The sequence below is a fragment of the Magnolia sinica genome, chromosome 14 (assembly GCF_029962835.1).
Source record: "Magnolia sinica isolate HGM2019 chromosome 14, MsV1, whole genome shotgun sequence".
Lineage (NCBI taxonomy): Eukaryota > Viridiplantae > Streptophyta > Magnoliopsida > Magnoliales > Magnoliaceae > Magnolia > Magnolia sinica.
In genome coordinates, this window is record NC_080586.1 from 64,755,170 (window position 1) to 64,780,043 (window position 24,874).

General features: G+C 39.5%; 1 protein-coding gene across 2 annotated transcripts in view; it reads right to left on the reverse strand.

The window, feature by feature from the left end:
* Positions 1–253: 253 nt before the first annotated feature.
* LOC131225960 (uncharacterized) overlaps positions 254–24,874 on the reverse strand; it is a 31,337-nt gene continuing 6,716 nt past the window's right edge. Inside the window, exons 3-8 of one of the 2 annotated variants that reach the window (XM_058221586.1) lie at positions 23,865–23,963; positions 22,053–22,100; positions 19,707–19,776; positions 3,090–3,161; positions 1,303–1,437; positions 254–572 (exon numbers count right to left, since the gene is read on the reverse strand). In XM_058221586.1, the coding sequence (XP_058077569.1) occupies positions 429–572; positions 1,303–1,437; positions 3,090–3,161; positions 19,707–19,776; positions 22,053–22,100; positions 23,865–23,963 (568 nt within the window). In that variant the 3' untranslated portion in view covers positions 254–428. The remainder of the gene's footprint in view (positions 573–1,302; positions 1,438–3,089; positions 3,162–19,706; positions 19,777–22,052; positions 22,101–23,864; positions 23,964–24,874) is intronic. The other variant, XM_058221587.1, reaches the window with a different exon arrangement.

Consider the following 24,874-nt stretch of genomic DNA (forward strand, 5'->3'; position numbering starts at 1 on the left):
ACAACAAGCATGTTCTCTAGTTGATTCAATACTTCAACTTGAATATGGTTGGATAAAGCATCAGCTTGTGGGTTCTTCTCCATTGGCCCACACCAATCTCCATTGCATTTGCAAGTGGAGAGCGATTATAATCACAATCTAAGCTGGTAACAGCGACTTGACTTGATGAGCCACAAATCACACAGTAGAGTTTATTTTCCTCTCTCAACTTTCTTTTAACTCTAGAAGGCTGATGACGATTGACCAGACTATGGGACAGAATCGCAAACAAAGATTTTATTTTCGCTTCTCTCAACTTTCCTCGATTCTGCTTTCTGACTATTCATTTGCCATTGCTGCTGAACAGTTGAAAACGAGCATCGAAGGACGTGTTCAGTGACCAAAACTTGCATCGAATGCTTTGGGAAGTCAAAAATGTACACAGCAAACTACACAGAATCCCTATACTTCAATACGTGCTTATTGTCAAGGGCATACTCTTTGCAAATATCCAAAACAACAGAGGTGCTAAGGTTGTCCTTCACATCTTGCCTGGATAGAAGTTTCCCGAGCTCCTCGGAGGGCTGCAAAACCTTTTTTTTGCATTGGAAGGGATATTAGAACCAAAGATGAAAAGAAAAGTATGAGGGAAAAACAGATGTGCATTGTAAAGCCTTGCACTAATGAAGGGAAGCAAAGCATCAACTTTGAAACATGTATGAACTCAATAACAATCTACTACAATGGTACAACAAAAAAAAAAAAAAAAAACTGCCAATAGTGGCCCATGTAGGGCTTATAAATAAATAAATAAACTGCTAATAGTGACCCATTTACTGGGCTTTAAAAAAGTGCAGAATGATTGGGAACTCATGAATCGTATGACATGCCTAAACATGCTTCAAAACTCGAATGAGAATTTAATGTTAATTACATAAACATAATTCAGTAAGATTCTTGACACAAGGGGTAACATGAGAATATAGCGAACCAAGCTTCAAATCAATGCCAAGTTTCTCAACGTTAGATAACGACGGATCAGACTAGCTTACATCATCATGATAATAGCCTTGTCCCAATTATTTGGGGTTGGTTTCACAAATCCAATTTTGCCGGAAAAAAGAAAAAAAGAAAAAAAAGAACTGATTTGTTTAGCAAAGGTTTGATGATATGCTGCCCCACTGGACATCAGACAAGCTTAAATACACATTCCATTTCTTTCATTGCAATGAAGAGATTGATTTATCAAAAAGAGAAGATACTTGTTAAATAATGTCACAGGGGATTGTTTTGATGGTTACACTGAGAAAGTAATATGCTTACCCACGGAGGACCAGGTAAACTGTTGGCTGCCTGCTTGTAACTGTCACCAGCAGTAGTTGTTCCACTCTCATCGGCAACAAGCGAAGTCCACGCCTTCGAGCAGTCAGAGACTAGTAGAAGAAGTCTCTCGCTTCCCTGAATAAAGAACAATTTGAAGAATGACTAATTCATAGCAAATCATTCACAACAGAAAGTGCTAATGAGGTATAACCCTGGTTACCAAAAACTGGGGTGCAAGCGAGCTTCTCAATTGGCACCTATGGCACCTAGTCGTTAGTAGGCTGGGTCTAGGTAAAATCAAGACTGATTCGTCTATTTTATGGGCTGATAGTAAGCCCTATCCTGACCCACAGACAAAAAATTAAGATCCAACCCTGACTTGTGGCTGTGGCAGCACAAATGCCAAATGCAAATGGGCCTGCGTTCGGGCAGGCCACATCACAGAAGCATCAAGACCAGGGCTGTTCAATGAGCTAAGCAAAATTGATATTTTTTACACAGCCGGCCCGACCATCATCATCATCTAAGCATTATCCCAATTACTCGGCTACATGAATCCTGTTCTGCCGTCCCGACCAGTTCACAATTTGGGCCAGACTTAAACATAGGTCCAGCCCATTGACAACCCTAATAAAGAGTAAACCCGAGCGTAAGCCCAGCCTGTAAATCTACAGGGTTTGAAGAATTTAGACCAGGGCCAAGTCCAACAGGTTTATGTGCCATATTCTAATATAAAATGTGCAACTAGAACCATAAACTCAATGCTCTAGACATCATACGAATTGTAAAATCATAAAGGTGCTATATATGGTAAAATTGGGATCAAATCAAATCTTCTACATTCTACCATATCACATCAAGATTTGCATAAAATATCAAACAAAATACCACAACGCATTGCCTTTATTGTTTAGAAACAAAAGTTAAACATGTTTTGGTAATCCAACTTCAAGCTCAAAGGCAAAAAGCTAAAAGCCCCAAATAAACAGAAGGTTAACACTCAAATCTCAATCAATTCCAAATTGTCGATCAATGTCAACTGTGTAGACATCCTAATCTTGACTACAACCATCATCTTTGGAGTCCTCCATGTACTGTATACTTTGAAAATATAACAATACTAAAAATCCCTCTCAAAGGTACTCAGTGCAAGCCCGAGCAATATTTTTCAGCCATAAAAAGCCACAAATACCTTTCAAAAGAAATAACAAGGAAAGCAAATAGCAGCTTTATAGGACACAAGTCAGACAGAAACATGATCCTCGTTTCTTATTAATTATAAGATTTGAGCTAAATCATAAGATAGTCAAATCATGAATCTTGATATCACCAATAAATTGTAAGATTCAATTGGGATTTTGGGGGAATGAGATTCAAAACATCAATCATAATAGTTTCATAACAATGCATAGCCTTTTTCCAACCACAGATTCCAAGAAGAGAAACGGTGCTTAGCTGAAGAAGATTTCACCAATATTGTTATACATAGAGCAACGTAGGGGTTGAATTGGTAGCTCAACTAAAGCATAACAAAAAAGCATGAGAAAACCATCAAATAAAAGAAGTATGAATAACAAGACACTACTTAAATGAGCATTACAGTTATTTCATTGAATGAGTAAAAGATTTGGAGCTTCAAAAAAAGGCATAGATTTGTCAATTAGATAATGCAATTCAGAAAATTGAGTTATCATGAAATCATTTGCTTTGGATCAATCTTATTGAATGTCATTATTGAAAACCATACAACAATCTTATTTCATAACAGCTTAGTGTATGGAACACACCTGGAAAGCTTTCCAGTTAGAATAGGCGCGGAATAAAATCCAAAAGAACGGGACGTTAGGCAACGGAAGAACCTAGCAAGAATTCAAAAAACGAAGAAGAAATGGTTAATCTATTGTTGAATAGAAAACATTCTATCATTTTTAGTTTCATAATTTTTTATCTGTAACTGCCAGAAAATATAAAAATATCAAACAGAATCCATCTTGAGGTCTTGAATATTTACTAATAATTTAGATGGTCCATAGTTATAATAAAATAACTAATCACAAATATAGCTTATGAGTTATGAAAGAATATGTTGACATAGATATTGATTGGAATAAAATATGTTGATGCACGAGATTCCAAGCATAATGACATAGCACAACCCAATGGATTATATAGTTTCCTCCTGTTTTCATTACCTCTTATTTAGTAATGAAGATCTGCGAGAATGACCTTGTCTTCTCCCAGTGAACCATTCAAAGCATAATCATAGTCCATATAGCACAATCCCATGAGATTATATGGTTTCTTTGTGTCTTTATTACTTTAGATTGTCATTCTGGGAAAGTTGCAGTACTAAATCAAAGATAATGACGAAGGAACAAACGGTAGAACAAGCAATCTCCAAAATGATAGGAGCTCCACCTAATCTTCCCGTCCTGCATATCAAACATATTTAAACCTTCTTATTCATTGACAAAGAGCCTCAGCGAAAATCTAATCCAATCCCGTGCCACACATTATGCACAATATCCTCTGGAAACTCATTTATGACCTAAATGCAGACCTCAATGTTCTTGAGCCCGTCTACATAACCAACTTGGTACCCACAACTTGTCCCAGCACTCATTACTTTTCTCAAAAGGGATTCTTGCTTTCCAAACCTCCATAATTAGGAAGGGAATGCTTCTCTCAAATTCCCAATCCGCTGCTCCCCTAATGAAGGATTGAATTAAATTCATTGTCACTGTCGTCCTCTTAGCCTTTGGTCCAATAATTTGGGGTTGTCTTTCAATGGTATTGGCATGAGTTCTACGATCAGTTGATTGGCATGAGTTCTATGCTCAGTTGCTTGGACATCGACCTTCCTCCTTTACATTGACCTTGGAATTGGCCAAGCAGGGGCTCACATTTACAACACATGCATGCCATCACACATTGAACATTAACCTTCCTTTACATGGGCCCTGGAGCTGGACATGCAGAGGCTCAGATTGATAGTCCATCATTGACAACACTCGCATACATGGTTCAAAAAATCAGTTTCAGCTTGTTCATATGGCAATATCGGATTGGTACTAGGTTTCACCCAATACTCGATAAGCTGGTGGAACGAACTAAAAAAACCAGCCTCCGCAGGGACTGATATGCCTGTGTCATTACATATATAGGTCACTGGCCAATATAATAGAAGGCACCTTTTTTCCCATGCTTCTCATTTCAAGCGTGAAATTCTTACGAGCATGGTTCACTGCCTACTTGGATAGATGGCAAGTTGATGTGTAGCTAGCAATGGCGGTTTCCCAGGCATAGTACTTACAATGAATTTCATCAGTAGAGTATTAATCTAATCAGGTTGGGGTTAAGGTAGCAATGATAAACATTAGTTAAGGGTGCTCAATATCTCTCAGCTCATGGTACCACCAATAAACATTACTAAAAGGTGATAAACATCTCCCAGCTCGACCCGTGCAATCTAGGGAAAGTTCCAAGTCCCCCACCCCTATGACCTCGACATGGTGCACTTCCTCAAACAAGGTCTCTGAGGCAATATGCGAGGGCTCAACCCATGGAAGGTCTAAGGGAGCATGTGACTGGAGCCTAGAGGTGTCGATATAGGATTGACTGGGTTAGGCCGAGACCCTATCAGCCCAGTAAACCCTATTAAAGGCATGACTATCTCAACTAGCTTGGAAATTATGTGACTATCTGCTGAACTAGCTTGGAAATTGGTTAGAGATTCAAATCAAGCATTGGAGTGCCCATGCATTAGAGCACCAAAGATGAGAGAGCAACATCCCACCAGGCATGCTAGTGTTCACACAGGTATTTTGAGGTCACAAGGTCCAAGTTCTTCTGAATGCGAGGATGCTTGGCATCAAGTTCTGCAACATTGACTCGGGGTGTGTGTGTAGGGCTGTCAATGGATACCTGATGGACCCGTCCCAATCGTAACGGGTCCAAGCCCCAAATCTGTCAAGAAACCTGGTTGGGTATGGGTCTCACCTTCTAAAACCTGATTAAATTCAGGTTGGGCCCATCAAGTTGGACCCAGGGGGAATGTCCACTGCCGAGTTGGACGTGGAAAGTGCCTCTCTCTCTCTCTCTCTCTCTCTCTCTCTCTCTCTCTCTCTCTCTCTCTCTCTCTCATATATATATATATATATTTATATATATATAACATGGTTTCAGAGCTCAAGGACTCCTAGGATCCTTTCTTCTTCTTTCCTTCCATCCTTCTTCTTCTTCCTCTTCTTCCTTTCTTTATTTTTCCTCTTCTTCCTCTTAACCCTGAGTTTTATTCTTATTATTTTTCTCAATGGTATTTGCTTAATATTGCATGATTGACCTCAATTTTGCATTATTTCCCTTGCATATGAATGGTAAATTAGCCTTATTGGATGAATATAGAAGTCCGAGATAATCTGAGTTGTTCGTGAACTCCAAAACCCAAAAAGAGATCAAGCTTAGGGGGTGTTTGATTTTCTAAACCATCGGTAAATACAATGCAAATGGGGTAATGATTATTTCCTTTGGTAATTGCGGCATTGTTGCCTATGCTGGATTTGACGGTTACTTTTTTGAGCTCAAAAACCGAGCACACTATGAAATATATTTGGGGCCCAGATGTATGTGGCTTATCCACACCGTCCATCTGTTATGCCAGCTAAATTTAGGGCTTGACCAAAAAAATGAGGCTGATACAAAGTTCAAGTGGACCACACCACAGGATTTAGGGAATCGAACATCTACCGTTAAAAACTTATCAGTGCCACTATTTCCTTTAGTGTGGGCCACTTGAGTGTTGGATCAGTCTCATTTTTTGGCTCATGCCTCAAAATGTTACGCTAAAATGGATGGACGGTGCAAATATATCATATATATCAGGGTGGGACCCAAAAAATTTAAACCAGTCTTTTTGACTCGGTTTTCAAAATTGAAATGTAAGTGCATTTTCAAACGGAGTGGAGGAATAATAATTACTAATTCACAGGGCATTTACATGGGATTTGGAAAATCAAACAGGCCCTTAAAAGTAATTGAAGTGCTGAAAAGAAGTGAAAGTTGAAGATCAAGAGAATCAAGTACGTTGCATGGAAGAGATCAACGATCGAGCACTTTGAATTCAAGAAAAAGACGGAGAATTTTCGATCAATCAATAGAATGTTCGATTCAATCAAGAGACCTTCGATTGATGTCGATCAAAAGTCGATCGATCAAAAAAAATATAATTCAAATTACTAGCTGGACATTTTTTAGCATCTTCGATTCAATCAAAGGAGTTTTGATTGATCGATAGGACATCAATTGGTTTCGATCGATCAAAGGGATCAATCAAAAATGCGCGTGAAAGTGGGTTAGTGTGGGATTTGCTTTAGTCAGTGTAAAATCACTATTTAAGAGAGGCTCCTAAACGCGTTTAGGGCATCATAAAGACGAATGAAGAGAGAAAGCGGAGGTGGAGCTTCTTCTTCCTATAGTTTTTCCTTCCTCTTCTTCTTCTAGTTCTTTTCTAATTCTAGTTTTTTATGTTTTTCTTTCTTTGGAGATTAGTTTTAAATTAGCTATGGTTGGTTAACCTCTTAGCTAGGCTAAGGGGTGAACCTTTTGATGAATTCTTAATGTTTAATTTGTTTTAATTCAATATTTATAGTTTGAATGATGCATTGTGATTGGATTGATTAAATTCTTAGTTTAGTGAAAGTTTTGATCTGTAAAATCCATTGATCCATAGTTAACTCCAAGTACAATAGAAACTTGGAATTCCCTGCGATCAATTACTTAGTTCTTCATGTTTAAATCGATCAATTAAGATTCATATCTTATTTGGGAATTATTAATTAGTTTAACTATTTCATCTTCCGATTGGAAGGAATCCTTATTCGATTCCAATTGAGTTATCATGTTGAATTGATGAATTAGCATTAAGGATTGATTAAAAGTGGATCCCTAGTGCCTTAGTTCTCTTTTATTGATTGTTTTTTACGCAATTTCGAATTCGCCCTAACGCGAAAAACCCAAATCCCTAATTGCTTTCTAGCAATGTTTTTTCCTAGTCCCTGTGGATCGACCTCGGCCTTACTGAGTACTTTACTACTTCGCTACCTGCACTTGGGTGTGCAATCTTAGGATTGTAGCAAGTTTTTGGCATCGTTGTCGGGGACTACGTAAAGAATACTTTAGGATAGGTTTTTCTATAGTTTATGTTTTTTGAGTACTTTTTCTGTTTAACAAATAATTACTAACATCTTTTTGTTTATTTTTCTGTAGGATTATTTTGAGTCGTGTGTCTGCTTCACCGGTAACATCCTTCCCTCATCCTTCGGTTATTTATAATTGTTTCTGTTTTTCTATTAGGATTTAAATTTAATTCTAGGGTTTTTGTGTGTACAAACCTAAGTGGACACGTGATCACACACAGTCTTCTAAGTGAAGGAATTCTAGTTGAAGGGTTGTCCAATCATTGTGTTAGAAAACGCCCTGATACTTGTGATTTAACAAGAACCATGGCTAAGAACGAGCCGAACCAAGATGAAAACAAAGTGTATAACATGCCACCGGTTAGGACTTTACGTGATTACTTACAACCTGCAAGAACAACCACTCCCTCTTATATGGTTTTCCCAGTGAATGCAGGCAACATTGATTTTAAACCAGGAATAATTCGGTTGCTTCTAAAATTCTATGAACTTGATTCTGAAAGTCCATATTTGCAACTCAAGGAATTCAATGAGATAGTCACCACTTTGCATTATAACAATGTCTCTGAAGATGTAGTAAATTGAAACAATTTCCCTTCTCCTTAAAGGAGAGAGCCAAATCCTGGTTACACTCCTTAAGGCCTATAACCATTGGGACATGGGCTGAAATGACCAAGGAATTCCTTAAAAAGTTTTTCCATGTTCGAGACATAATATCATGAATTTCTCCCAAAAGGAAAATGAAACCTTCTTTCAGTGTTGGGAACATTTCAAGGAAATATTGTTTGCCTGCCCACATTATGGCTACGAAACATAGTGAGTGATTAGCTTTTTCTATGATGGTTTGAGTTCAAACATGTGTCAATTCGTAGAGATGATATGTAATGGCGAGTTTATGAGCAAGGACCCTGATGAGGCTTGGGATTATTTTGACCTTCTAGCTGAGAACGGCCAATCATGGGACACATCTAGCAAAACGAATAATACCAAGCATGTGCCCAAGGAAAAGGGAGGTATGTACATCCTAAAGGAGGACGATGATGTGAATGCAAAGATAGTGGGTCTCACACGAAAAGTAGAGGCCATAGAATTAAGGAAAGTTGATGTGGTTAAAACCAATGAAGTCACTGAAAGTGCTTGTGATATTTGTGAGAGCAATGCACACTTGACTAAGGATTGTCCTACAATCCCTACTTTTTAGGAAGTGTTGCATGATCAAGCCAATACCATGAATGCTAATCAGAGGCCCTTTATGTCAAACACGTATAATCCAAGGTATCCCATATCGATATCGGTTGGCGTAATGGTGCCCTCCGATATCGATACGGATACGGGGGTGTAACGGCGATACGGGGGTGTAACAGCCCGTAACGGTGCAATTTATTTATTTTTTTGCCAAAAAAATATGAAAAAATATGGATTAAATCCGGAATATTCTAAGCATTCCAAAAATGCATTCATTTATAAATTGGAACAAGTTTATGGTGGTGTAACGGTCCACTCTTTGGTGAGAAGTTGTATCGGACTGTCTGATGAATTTATGAACCAGGTAACCTGAATTTGACTACAAAATTCATATATTTAATTTTCTAAATATCTAATTGATAAACTTAACAATTTGATATCATTTCTCCCAATAGTTCTTTAAAAAATGAAATTAAATTCAGGTAGATGGCGTTGCCAATTTGGGGCTGACTTGGAGGACCAATCCATGCCCCAAATTAGCCTCAAATTCATGCAATTTATTGGCATTATCCCACTTATGAATTGGTGGACATTTATTGGATAGTGAATCATGAAAAAAAATCAAAAGGCCCTATTTTAAAAAATAAGTGTCCACAAAATAACAATTAAAACTATTCAAACAAATTGATTTTGGCATTATGAGTTAGCAATTACAGTTCATAATTTAATTGGTAAATTTTAAGTTAATACATGTCTTGTGTATAATTTTTTAAGGGCCCGAATTAGGTGGGACTCGGATTGTGAAGTGTAGCACACAAGTGTTAAAGTTTTTTGGGCCCCAACCATGATGAATGTGTTATATCCACACCGTCCATCCATTTTGCCAAATAATTTTAGGTATGAGCCCAAAAATGAGGCAGATCCAAAGCTCAGGTGGACCGCACCATAAGAAGCAACAATAATTAAACGTCCACCATTAAAAATTTATTGGGGGCTACAAAACTTTTAGATCAACCTGACATGTGTGTTTTCCCTTCATCCACGTCAATGTGACCCTATTAACAGGTTAGATGGAAAATAAACATTACAGTGGACCCTAAGAAATTTTTAATGGTGAGCATTCTATAACCACTGTTTCCTATGTTGTGGTCCACCTGAGATTTGGATCTTACTAGTTTTTGGGATCATAACCTAAAATGATGTGGCAAAATGGATGGACGGCATGGATAAAATACGTACATCATGGTGGGGCCCACGTGGCACGTGTACCATTTATGAACTTGTGCAATAAAAGCGTGGTGCGTACCCAGTCCATTCATTTGACGTCAGCAATTCCTGTGGGTCTGATCATGAGGTATGTGTTATATCTAAACCGTCCATTCATTTGACGAGCTCGTCTTAAGGCTTGACACGAAAAATAATACAGATCTAATTATCAAGTGGACCACACTGCAAAAAGCAGTGGGGGATTGAACGTCCACCGTTGAAACCCTCTTTGGGATCACATAAGTTTTGGATCAATATAAAATTTGTTTTTCCTCTTCATTCAAGTCTTTTTGACCTTACGAACAGATTGGATGGAAAATAAACGTTATGGTGGGCCCTACGAATTGTTTAACAATGAAAATCATTATCTCCGCTGTTATTTTTGGTGTGGTCCAGACGATCTTTGGATATGATTCATTTTTTGGGTAATGCTCTGAAATGATCTCTAAAAATAGATGAACGGTGTCGATATAATAAATACATCACTATGGAGCCCATGTAACTTTGATCTCCTTTGAACCGTTCGTACAACTCGGAGCTCGAGGAGTGTCAGCGCTCGTCTTAGCATGACACGTACCTGCAGCAACTATACAGCTGGTGTGTGGTACACCAGCAAATCCGCTTCCGATTTTTTTCCGATATGAAAAGAAAAAAGAGGGAAAGAAGAGGGAAACCGAAAAGAAAAAGAGGGAGAGGGAGAGGGAGAGGGAGACAGAGAAGGAAGAAGAAGAAGAAGGCCGCAGCCGCACCCGCAGCAGTCCAGAAGAAGAAGAAAAAAAAAAAAAAGGTACTTTTTTTTTTCCTATTTTCTTTAGCCGTAACAGCCGTTACGGGACATAACGGCTGTTATGGCCCGTAACGGCCGTTATGGTCACAAAATCAGGAGGGTGCCCGTTTCGACCCCGTATTGCATAACGGGGTCGGCCGTTACCGTTACGTATCGGCCGATACGGCCGCATCGTAACAGATACGGGACACCCTGGTATAATCATAATTGGCGGAACCATCCCAATTTCAATTGGAGGAACGGACCTACCGCTAATATAGGCAATAATCCTCCAGGGCCCTTTACTAGCACCCCTTATGTGCCCCCACCAAAGAAGACCCTAGAGAATACATTGCGAGCATTCATGCATGGACAAATACAAATCAATTAGAGAACCATGCAAACCCTCCAAGAGCTCAAATCTTCAGTTGAGAGAATTGAATCAAGCTTCAATGTTAGGGGAAAAGGGACTTTTCTAGCCTAACCGCAACCAAATCACAAAGGCCAATATGAGGTGGGTGATCCTAATTCTTCCAACCCCCATGTTGAGCATGTTAAATCTGTCACCACTCTTAGAAGTGGCAAAGTGATTGAAAAAGATATTCCTAAGAAGGATGAAAAACCTGAGAAATCTTCTAAACCTAAAAGCGATGACAAATCTAGCGACGTTCAACATGAAAAAGAGCAAGAGCATGATCAAAAAGTGGTAGCCTCGTTCCCTCAGCATTGCTCTCATCCAAACCTGTGGCTAATAATCAAGATATCTTGAAAGTTTTCCAACAAGTGAAGATCAACATACCCTTGTAGGATACCATTAAGCAAATACCATCATATGCTAAGTTTCTCAAGGATCTTTGTACTATGAAGCAAAAGCTTAATGTACGAAAGAAAACCTTTCTGACCGAACAAGTTAGTGCCATCATCAAGCAGAACCCTCCCCCGAAATATAAGGATCTGGTAGTCCTACCATCTCTTGCATCATAGGGAATTTTTGGATTAAACAAGCACTTCTCGACTTGGGGACAAGTGTCAATCTCATACCCTACTCGATATATGAACAACTAGGACTTGATGACTAGAAACCCACCAAAACTATTTTACAACTTGCTAATCGCTCTGTGAGGATACTGAGAGGGGTAGTTGAAGATGTGTTAGTCTAAGTCAACAATTTCTACTTCCCAGTAGACTTTATTGTCTTAGATACTCAACCTATGATGAATGCTAGCATTCAGATACCGATTATCCTTGGACGTCCATTCTTGGCAACCTCAAATGTCGTGATCAATTGCAGGGATGGGGTCATGAAACTCTCTTTTGGCAATATGACGTTAGAGCTAAATGTTTTTAACATGTACAAACAACAAGGGGATGATGACAAGGTCCACGAAGTAAACATGATCAATACACTTGTGGCGGATGAGTTCCTTTTAAACTCATTTTCTGATCCCTTAGAAGCATGCTTGGCTCACTTCGCCGATTCTAATGACGACATGATTTTGGATGTGATGAATGCCTTGCTTGATTCTAATCCGGTGCTTGAGACTAACTGGTGGAGACCTTGTTTTGAAAAACTTCCCTCTACCGATTCCTAGCCTTTGCCATCTAGTATTGAAGCACCAAAGCTCGACCTGAAACCTTTGCTTCAGAATTTAAATATGCATCTTTGGGTTAAGATGATACTTTTTCAGTGGTGACTTCTTCCCACCTTGATAAAGGCCAAGAGAGTAAATTGATTACTATTCTCAGAGAACACAAGGGTGCCATATGTTGGACACTTGCAGATATCAAGGGAATCAACCCCTTGATTTGTAGTCACAGGATACACCTCGAAGAGAGTGTTAAATCTTTTAGATAACCACAACGTCGATTAAATCCAAATATAAAAGAAGTGGCTAGAGTCGAGGTCATGAAGCTACTGGATGTGGGTATCATCTACCTATTTTAGATAACCAATGGGTGAGTCCAACTCAAGTGATTCCTAAGAAATCTAGAATTACCATAGTCACTAATGCCAATAATGAATTAGTGCCAAGTGCCAACCAAAGTCACTACTAGTTGGAGAATGTGCATTGACTATAGGAAATTGAACACTGTTATTAAGAAAGACCACTTTCCTTTACCGTCCGTTGATCAAATCTTACAAAGGTTAGCTAGTCATTCCTACTATTATTTCCTACATGGGTACTCTGGATACAACCAAATAGAAATTGCTCCAGAAGACTGGGAGAAAACTACATTCACGTGTCCTTTTGGCACCTTTGCATATAAAAGGATGCCTTTCGGTCTTTGTAATGCTCCTACAACTTTCTAAAGATGCATGATTAGTATTTTTTCCGACATGGTTAGCCATTTCTTAGAAGTCTTCATGGACAATTTTTCTATATTTGGTTTTGTTTGATGAGTGCATGAATCATTTACAATCGGTCCTAACTCTGTGTGAAGAAAAGAACCTGGTTCTCTCAATTGGGAGAAATGTCACTTCATGGTTCAAAAGGGAATTGTTCTTGAATATATGAGCGTTCGTGATAAAAATATTATTGATTCTAACGAAGATTCAGATTGAGAAGTAACTATAATTAGGAGAAAGCTTGTGTCTTGCTCGTGAAGAGGAAGAAAGTCGGCGCGTGTTTGGCGTGAGGGGGTTTATACATGATACAGGCGAATAGTGGGAGTGGGAGTGCAACTGGCAGTGCGACTACATCTGCAAGTGGGGGTGAGGGTGGGAGTAGGTTGGGTGGATTACGACGTATGTTTGGAACTGACAGGAGGCATCTTCACGTGATGACCCCGTACATTTGGACGAAGAAGTAAATGAGCTCAAGAGACCCTCTATTGATCCAATCTTGTTTAGGAAAGAATCAACCAAACAAAATAAGATAAAACAAATGTGGAGTAGAACTTCCATTGAAAAGCTAGGTAGAGCAACAGCAAAGTTATTTATACATGCCAACATACCTCCTAATTTGGCCAATTCTCTATATTAGCATTTGGTAATTGATGTAACAACAGAAGCAGGTGAAGGAATTAAAGCTCCCACGACTAGGGAGATTAGAAGGAAATGGACAGATGTAGAATATGCAGATGTGAAAGCGTACGTGGCTACCTTTAAACCCATATGGCAGGCTAGAGGATGCACGATCATGTGCAATGGTTGGACTAACCCGACCAGATGCAACATGATCAACTTCATGGTGTACTGCCATTTGGGAATTGTGTACCATAAGTCAATTGATGCCTCGGTCGAAACAAAAAATTCTAATTATATTTTTCCCTAATGGATAAAGTGGTGGATGAAATTGGAGAGGAGAATGTGGTGCAGATTGTGACAAATAACGAAGTATCATATAAGGCTGTAGGACATGATGATAAAGAGACCACATAATATTTGGTCACCATGTGTTGCCCATTGTATTGATCTCATATTAGAAGATATTAGGAAGAATAAGTTTTAGGGAAATTGTCGAAAGGGCGAGATGAGTGACTACATTTATTTACAACCATAATCAAGTAGTCATAATAATGAGGAAGTTCACAAAGGGATGAGAGTTGCTGAGGCCTGCGGCGACTAGATTCGCAACAAACTTTATAGCCTTGAAGAGTTTATACCAGCATAGGGGAGAGTTGAGTGAGGTGTTCGCTTCACGAGATTGGCTCAACACAAAACATGGGAAGAAGACGTCAGGGACACCGGTTGAAGTTGTGAACACCATACGAGACAACAAATATTGGAAGAAGGTCAAGAAGATCTTAAAGATGATGGAACCACTAATGAAGGTACTCCGTCTTGTCGAAACCGACGAATCACCTACCACAGGCTTCCTCTACAATGTCTTGGATACGACGAAGTTGGCAATTCGATGTGATTGTACAAGCTAGGAGTCTTATTGGAAGATGATCGACAAGAGATGGACAATATAACTCCATCACGATCTTCATGCAACAAGTAACTACCTAAATCCTAGGTATAGACATGCTCAATCATTTATTGCGGATAATGAAGTTTGTGTCGGGCTAAAGAATGTGATTAAGAGACTAGAGCCTGACTTAGATATGCAAATAAAGGCGTTGAATGAATTAAATACATTTGGAAATCGTCAGGGTAGCTTTGGAGATGCTCTTACACAGCATACAGTATGTAGATTGCAACCGGCCGAATGGTGGATGAATTTCGGAGAGTACGAAGGCTCTCCAAAAAATTACAGTAAAAGTTTTGAGCCAGACAACTTCTTCTAGCTACATGATGCAGGACATGAAATTTAAATATGATATGCAAGATTTCCGGCTTAGATCACACTAATTCAGAAACAATAACATAAAAATTCCACATCCCACACAAAAGTTCAAACATTCAAGCAAGGGGAATCTGTGCGGGTCCAGGCCCACACAGGCTAGGACTGGATCAATAAAATTATGGACGAAACATGCTCAATGGGAAATAGAAATCATCCACACATGCACAGTAACCAGTCCCTAATCCAAGGGATTCACCGATTTCAATTCAAAGAACCCTAGGGTGAGAAAAGGGGCAAATAAATTAAGGATAATGCAATCTAGGGTTAGGGTTTATGAGAGGGTAAAATAAGAAGAAAACCTAAACCGGAAGATAGTTCCCAGACGCGGACAGCAACAAGGCCCAGACGCACGTGCGTGTGATCACGGCCGCACGTGTGTGGGGTCCACTATTCATAAAAAGGTCACCTTGGCCCTAGTCGGCCAGGTATGGACTCCAAAACCGCCAAATCTCAGCTTGAACCCATGCACGGTTTGCGCGTGGTGCTCCGCCAAAGTTTCAGCCCTCCTACAGGGCCAGATTCTTGAAATCTGCTGTAGAAAGAAAAACGGCTGCAACTATTGATGGATTTGCCGATGGAATGCTTGTAGGAGAAGAAATATGGATGGACGAAGGTGGGGATGAATCGGGATAGGTGTGGCTTCGCACCACGGTAGTTATCCCTTCGAAAATGGAGGGCTTCGCACCCACTTGAATTTTTCCACAACTCAAAACTCAGAGAGTAGAAAAAAATACGTAGGAATTTTTTATTTCTTCAATGAATCAAAAGAACTACAAGGGGTGCCTATTTATAAGAAAACCCTATACCCCAAAACTCATGCAATGTGCGCAACCTATCACTTGGTGATGAAGTAAACTAAAATAAAAACCAATCAAAGAAATTTAAAGCGTTCATGATATTCTAAATAATATAAATAAATAAAACCTAAAATATGAAATCAATCCGACTAGTGGGCCCCGATCATGAGATCTCATGATGGGCTTTACTTGATTATCAGGCCCACTCTAATGAACCAAAACTCCGTCTTCTAACTAGGAGGCCCTCCCCCCTGACGTTGTCATCGAGCCAGATCGACGACGGGGCCCTCCCTCTCCTTCCATACATGCGTAGGGGGCGGCGTGCGTGCGCATGTGCACGTGATGTCCCCATCACTGCAAAAGGAATTGGAGTTGTTTTGCACTTATTCATTCAAAGAATATGAATAAATTGCAGACTAGGACGTTGGATAAACTTGTCTTCATGCACTACAACATGAGGCTAAGAATGCGACGACATCATAGGAGCATTACAGGCGCCAGTGACACGGACTACTATCCAATAAACTTGGACAATAGTTATGATGAGGACGACCCGTTTCTACCTTGGTTAGAAGCAAGGGAAAAACAAATTAAAGAGGATAGTGAAGAATTGGAAATTGATGACCCACTAATACGCACGGCGCAACAAGAAAGTCGTACAGCTGTGTTGGACCCAGAAAGAGGGGTAGCTTTCATGCAAAGTCCAGCTCAAGTTCAACAGAAGAGTACAAGCACTAGTAGCAGCGAGACCAAGTTCGATGATAGTAATGACGCCCCTAGTGCTAGCACTTTTGGTGTTGCTGGGCACACCATACAGCCGTCTACAAATCGTGAGGCCGATGAACATCGACGAGGTAGTACATGAGATCGGACTTGTGAGTGTACTGAGTCACGATACAGCCAGTAGGAGGAGGCTAGGTCTAGTGGTGCACCACTACCAGGAGGTCCAGAACATCAGCAGGCCTATGGTCCTAGGCATTATGATAGATATTCTTATGCTCAATGGGATTATGGTAATACTAGGCCTATTCCATCACATTCATGTTGGAGTAGTTCTAATCTATATCCATATGATTATAGATATCCAGATCCAAATCCAAGTTACTCATCACAGAGACTTTCTCAATCTCAAGATTCTCAACAGCCTAAGTATGGGCACCAGTACAGCTATTCGACGGGCACTGGTGGATATGCTTACTCGGGGTCGGAGTCGTTGCCTAGTCAAGTCATCTTCTGGTTTCGTTGACCTGGTCTTTCCTTTTGGCACTGGATATTATAGATATGCAACACCTATTCCACAACCACAGCCTGATGATGTCAATGATGTGAAGGTCGAGCAACCACAATAAAGCAGATTTTCATTTTGGTGGTGAGTGGTGACTCGTGAATTTTATTATGGTAAGTATATATTTTTATTATGGTAAGTATTGATATATACCCATTAGTCCATTACCCACATATTCACCCAGCAAGCACACACTTGACACTGCCGAACTTGTACTTAAATAACTCCCCTTACAACCAATCAAGTTGCAAGGGAGTATATCAAATACTACTAATTTTTTTATATACATTCTTGACTTGAGGATGACAAGATAGGAATCACAGGATAGGAGGAGAAGTCTATGACATGTTGAAGACTTTAAAATAGAATAAACATTGTAATTTATGCAAGTCTCAACTCTAGTCTGGAGACCTCACTCCTCAAGCATGTTAATGACTTAATATAGAATAAATAATGAAAAATAATTGCAAACACCTATACATGTAAGATATTTTGATATTACATTCATTCTAATAAATCTATCATTGATATTAGATAGTTAAAAAATTAAATATATGAGTTTTGCAGCCAATTCCAGGTTGTCAGGTTCATAAATTCATCAGACAGTCCTATACAACTTCTCACCAAAGAGTGAACTGTCACACCACCATAAACATGTTCAAAATTATAAATGAATGCATATTTGGAATATTTAGAATATTCTAGATTTAATGGATATTTTTTGAGATTTTTCTAACAAAAAAATTTGACCATTACACACCCCGTATCGACCAATACAGGGCGTATCCGTATCAGTAACGGTGGGGACCGTTACGCCCACCGTTACCGCAACGGAACACCTTGCTTGCACCCCCACATGTGCTTATGTGCCACATGTATCACCAACTTCTCTTGCGCCCCACATGTGCTATTGCACTATATGTACCACCATTCATCTTATATTGTGCCCCACATGTGCAAAGCACCCCACATGCACCAATGTGCCACATGTGCTACATGTGCCATCATCCATCTTCAATCGCTTCAAATATGGCTAGAGTTGAACACGAACCCTATCTAGCTCGGTTAACTCGCTCGGTTCGGCTCAGATAAGCTCAACTCGGCTCGACTCAAAGCTGGGTTCGGGCCAAGCCGAACTGATTTTTTGAGCTCGAAAGGATTTTGAGCCGAGCTCAAGCTAGCCTGAGTTCAACTTGACTCGGCTCGAAGCTCAGCCTGAACTTGACTCCGTTCGGCTCAGCTTGGTTCGATTCGGCTCGAGTTATAACTTAATTATATAATATTATATTTTTATATATAACTTAATTAATATTTTATATTTTACATTATACATATTAAAAAAAGGGCCCGCCCGTATAAAAACTAGAAAGAAAATGCTCAACTCGAACGCTTGAACTTGAACTCAGCTCGAGCTAACCCGAGCTGTTGACCGAACCGAGCCGAACTCGAGCTGGGATAGGCTGTTGGCCGATCCAAGCCAAGCTGTGCCAAGCTCGACTCAGTTCAGCTCTAAATATGCACATGTGCCAATGTAAAAAATAATAATAATAATAATAAAAAGCTTCAGTGCCCACGTGTTAAATGTGCCAATGTGTGTCTTCTGCCAAGTGCCACCATACAACTTCTAGCACCTCACATGCACCATGTGTGCCACAACTTGGCTTCAAGTGCCCACATATACCGTGTATGCCACAAGTGCCATTGTTCATCTCTAAGGAAAGTGGATTGCATGTGACAGCCTGTTGCGGGAACTTCCTATGATAGTAAGTCAAGTGAGGCCCACTGTGATGTTTGTGAAAAAACCACCCCATCCTTCTGTTTTGACATATCATGTTAGGACATGGACCCTAAAATTTTGATCCAAAACTCAAGTGGGCCACACAATAGGAAATAGTGAGGATTGAATGTCCACCGTTAAAACATTCATGGGGCCACAAAAGTTTTGGATCAGGATAATATTTGTGTTTTCAGTTCGTCCCAGTAGGAATGACCTTATGAATAGTATGGATAGCAGATAAGCATCACGGTGAACCCCAAGGAGGTTTCAACTATATGCATTTCCCTACCCACTTTTTCCTATTGTGTGGCCCACTTGAATTTTGGATTTGCGTCATTTGGGTCCATGTCCAAACATGATCTGGAAAAACGGATGGATGGGGTGGGTTTCTCACAAACATCATGGTGGGGCCCACCTAGCTTCCTGTCACAGGAAGTTCCTGCAGCAGGCTGTTGCAAGCAATCCGTGTCCATCTCCAAGCATTCCACATGTGCCACATGTGCTAATCTGGCACATGCTAGTGACTACCATTTTTATTTTATTTTTGCCAAAGAACAAATATGAAAATAGATCCTAAATTTCTAGGAAAATCTTGTTGAAAAACAAAGAAGGAAAACAATATTTCCTTTCCCACAGTTTCTTGGGAAACATTATTTCCTTTCCTATGCTTTCCATGAATCCAAACAGACCCTTAGGGAAAAGCTTGAGATGGCTCAGCCACTAGATCTGTATGAGGGTAATGCTAAGAAAGATGCAGTTCAAAGGATTACTATTAGTAACTGAGAAAAATAGGATAGCAGTTGAACATTACTTTTACTCTGAGAATAAAACCACATACTTACAGCGAAGCCAGCTGTAATCGGAAGCAATGTGAGTGAACCATAGAAGTATCTCTTGTGAATTATTGATCCCCTGAAAAGCAAATAGTGAAGGAATTTTTTTCAGTAAGATGCACTTTACCTCCAAGCTTGAAGGTATCAGCTACACAGTCTTTTAAAATTAGCTTAAGCTTATCCAAGATCATTTAAAAGAGGAATGCAAGTGTCGCTCCATATAAGATTAACCAAAATCAGGACAAACCAATGCAAAACAAAGCAAACACAATGTTGAAGCAAAAACACGCTATGACTTGAACAAGTCAACTGTGTAAAACCATCGAGTCAGTTGAAAGCTGCAAGATACATGGTTGAGCATCTCATTGACATAGGTAGGTTGAACAAGGCAGCTATGGTCAAAGCAAATTGGCAACTTGGCTCACCTTGTTGAGAAATGGAGTCCAAGCCATAGACTTCAAGATTTCTTTGAGAATTCACATAAGTTTTATTAAAAAGGAGGAAGAGGTTCCTCACAAAGAGCAACAAACAAGACTGGAAAGAAGAAGAACAAAAATAAAAGAGTAAGAAAAGAATGGATTAAGAAGCAAGGCCCATGAGATGACGTCCAGTCTAGCCCCCCTGAACACCTCGTCAGGAATACTCTTTCGATCCCAAAGCATCTATCATAGTGCTTAGCCCATATCGACCATAAACTTGCAAGGAGCGAAAGCCTCCACAATATGCTTCCTTTGGGACCATCCCCACCCTCTGCCAGGCTAAGAATAAGGCATCTATGGATCCCAGCATCACCCAACAACACTGGAATAGGTTTTTACAATGAATAAACAGAGGGTCCATTCTGTAAAAGCTAAGTTGGTTCTATAATAACACAAATAGCTTTCACATTGCTAAAACTTTAGTTATCAAATAAGAAGGCTTTCATGCAGAGAATGCAAAAGTAGATTGTCACAGAAAATTGGGTGAAAAAATAGCACGGGGATTTGTTATTAAAGAAGTTTACTAAAGAAATTCACCCATAATATCACCAAAATCTAGTGTAATGGTTTTCAAGTTTTCAACTAAAGCTATGTAGAGAAGTTTGATTATCACAAAAAATTGGGTGAAAAAAATAGCATGGGATTTGTTATTAAATAAGTTTACTAAGAAATTCACCCATAATATCACCAAAATTTGCATAATGGTTTTCAAAGTTCTCAACTAAAGCTAGAATATGCTAATGCAGTAAAGGATCTGGAACTAGGATACTATCCTTTCTAAGAAAGAGATTCTCACTCTAGCTTCTCAACCAAACACTAAACATTTTTCTTGCTTATGTTGGTACTGAAAACTAATTAGCAAGCGCTTCTGAACAATTGAGAGAGATTATGAGATCATAGAGAGAGTTTGTGTGTGTGACTCATTTTTCAACTATTTTGTTATGCATGTGCCTTACGTTCTTTAAATATACAAGCATCAAACACAATCAAGGTGTTCCGTAACGGTAACGGTGGTTGTAACAGCCACCACCGTTACCTTTACGATATGGGCCAAAACGGCCGTAACGACCCCATAACGGCCGTTATGGTCTCTCTTTTTTATTTTTTTATTTATTGAAAAACTCCCGAAAAACATGTATATGCCCTGTAATGTTGATTAAAAAGTATGAAAAACCTGCGTCTGTCCCGTAATAGACCATTACGAGGCTATTATGGCCTTTATAGGGGACGTAATGTGTCGTTAACGGCAATTACAGGTCATTTTTTCCATAACGGCTGTTACGGCCGTTATGACCCCGAAACGTGTAACGATTGCCACCGTTACCTTTACGTAACGGCCTTTACGGCACACCATGAACACAATGCACATGCTTGTATGCATATCCAAGTTTTTTTTTTCTGGAATGCCAAGTATTATCTACATTAGTTAAATATTTCTGTATTCATATCCATGCATCAAGTTCTAAGTAGTATTGACATAAACTTGTAAAGAATGGATCTGATTCAAGGTATTCAAAAACGGTTATGTAAGGGTAATGGTGGTAACTGTTGCACGTGACAGGGTAATAATGATCATAATGGCCCCGTAATGGTCCATTACGCAGCTGAGACAGGTTTTTCTCCAAAAAGAAAAAAGAAGGCAGTAATGGTTGTTACATCCTGTACCATAACAGTAACGGCGATGATCGTTACGGCCACCATTACTGTTATGGAATACCTTGGTCTGACTTTGTAGAATTTAGTAGATCAAATCCTTTGTAGCAGTAATACAGAAAAGCTTCACATGAAGAATCATGAACAAGAAATAGTGTTATGCATTTGAGAAGATTTGCAATCCACTGTATACATCAACTCTTCAATAGAAGAAATTAGTTACCTCATTGCAATATGTCGTAACCTTCGGCGTACAAGGCGCGGATTTACACTGCAATTTTTAAGGAAAATCAATTATTTATATGTAATGTTAAAAGGACAAGATAAAGGTCAGGAATTTGGGTTGGACTTGAAGAAAATTATTGTTTTCCCATAATTTGAAAATGTCACACATGAGTAACCAATATAACCAAGTCATGGGCACAAACGAAATATTCAACAGTAGATTGTAGCTTAAGAAGCAGAAAGCACTAAAGAACTCATTAGCCAACCAAGTGATTTGGTTCAGGTCATGTGGCTAACTCAGCTTCTCTAAAACTGAGGAAAAACTCAACAAAGTACTTGTGACAGTTTTTTTCAACTAGATAGATTACTCATAAAACTCGATCTAAGAGTTTTTAACATCTTGAAAACTTCAACTAGATTGAGAACTAGAAAGAATCTAGTCCCCTACCCGATGTCTCATTGAGTCACAATCAAGCTTAAAGCTTTTAAACCAAGAAGCTGAAAGTTCAACAACTTAGGATATGGATTTGTACCCTTTAAAAACCAGCTAACAGAACTCACAGGTACACTGCTGGCACATGCGCCAAACTGGAACACTTGTGTAAGATCCAAACTGCTAATCAAGCGGACCCTCGCCGTTAGATACCTCGGCACAAAAACTCAGGTTGGGCCAGACCTCTCATCCAGTGGGTCACCATATCTGGAAACAATGGGCAGGAAGAGAGACCAATGATCCACATTCAATCTCCATATGTTGCCTACCTGATGAGCAGCTTGGCTCTCACACGTGCCACGTTGCATGTGAATGCAGACTGTGAGTTTACCATTCAAAAAAGAGCAGACAAGCAAGTCCAGCGGCAAGTTGGGTTCACATCCTCTATACAAATGATGATAAGGAATGAGAATGATGCTGTGCATGAAAACAGGACATCTCAATAGAGCAGTAGAATGTGGATAGAAACAGAGACAATTGAAAGATTATACGATCCATCACCTGAGGTATTGCACAGTATGCATGAGTTTTCAATTTTGACATGTGGAGCCCATGGTTCAATAATGTAGCACAATTGGTAGTTATGTCCCACCGTGGATGGTCCACTCACCTTCCATTCTGACACTAAGAAGAGAAATACAGCAATGCTCTACACTCAACTGAAAAAAGAAAGATTAGGATCTTACAATCTAGAAGAATTTTGGGTCAAGGGAGGGCCTCTCAACAGGCGCAGAGCTGCCCTGGCTAGTCCATCAACGATAGGACGTGACAGACCAATAGTCTAGATTACTGAACCATGGGCACCCACTTGCCAAAACTGAGAAACCACGTAGACAGTTCAAAGCCTCTAGTCACATATAATATAATATAGTCCTTGTTGAAACGAAGAAACAAAGATATTAATACATGGAGATGATACGGTAGAGCTGGTAAAGCCATCTCTCCAAAGTCTGAAGCACACAAGGCAGGGTGATGTATCAATCATGAATGCCATGCAGATGGCCCATGTTTCAAAAATCAACTATCAATAATCCTAGCCATCAGTTCTCTTCACATTCCCACAATTAATATCAACCATCAACCAATTTCTTTTTTCTTTGGTTGCTTTGAGGGCTGCTGATCAATGGCTCAGAAATCTGATGTATGTCTTGAACCATTTGCCATCCACACTAGATTGAACTAGATTGATGGTCCGAATGAAAAGTCATGCTGCCACGTGTACTGCAGAAAGACAGGTCGACCGTCTCATTATTCTACCAGCTCCACATTATCTTCTCCCTTAACAAGGCATCCAAATAAAGGTGTAAGAAACCAAACCTTGCCGGGTAATTAATTTCCACATTAGTGGTCTCCTTAGAAATAGATTTCAAGAATATCTCCGAAGGCTTTACAGTTGCCAATAAACGTGACCCCAAACTACAAAAACATACCCACCTCCAAATAAAAGTCAGAAGAAAAAACACAATAATAATAATAATAATAAGGCACTGCCTACATTCAGCTTGAAATCTCCAATAAACAATAAGAAAAGGGTCACAACTTCAGCGCGCACAGGAAGCACCGAGAGTCACTAAGCACACAGATCCCACCACCAAAAGACTGTTATTGGGGATATGAGAACCAGTGTGAAAAATATCACTGATATTTGAAAATCTCATGATAAATATACTAAAAAATATTATCACGAAAATAATAAAAGCTTCAAGGAATATGTTGTTGGGGCTCCCTCCTCATGTCGAGTGTAGGTGGGACCCACATGTTTGGGCTTAAGAGCCTTCTTTTACCACATGGTCTTGTGGGAGGTATTTTGGTCATCTTAGGCCCTATCTATCTTTTTAAGAGAGTGAAAAAGAACAAAAAATAAATCAAACATTTGGGGATTTCTCTCTTGGAGAAACAGAGGGGTTTGTAGAGGAGGAACAAGGTGCCTTCTACAAGGATTTCTTCAAGCTTCTTGCCGATTACAAGAACGGTTTTTCTCTCTGGGTTAGTGAAGTTCCATCCACAACATCGGTTTCTTCTATTATCTTCTCCAAGGGTTTTGGGGGTTTTGTACAATTCTTAGTTGGTGAGAAAACTCTTTTTTCGTTGTTACTTGTAATTCACCTTTAGGTTATATATTTGGGTATCCAAGAGAGGTTGTTCTCTTGATTATTGAAATTCTCTAGTTAGAGCTAAAGAGAAGTTGTATTTCCATTTTCTTTATCATAATGGATTTGTCGGACTAGGTCCTGTGGTTTTTCACTTCGCATATAGGGGTTTTTCCTTCACTAAGTCCCGGACTAAGTCTTTGATACCAATCTCCTCCTCCCAACTCATGAGGAAAG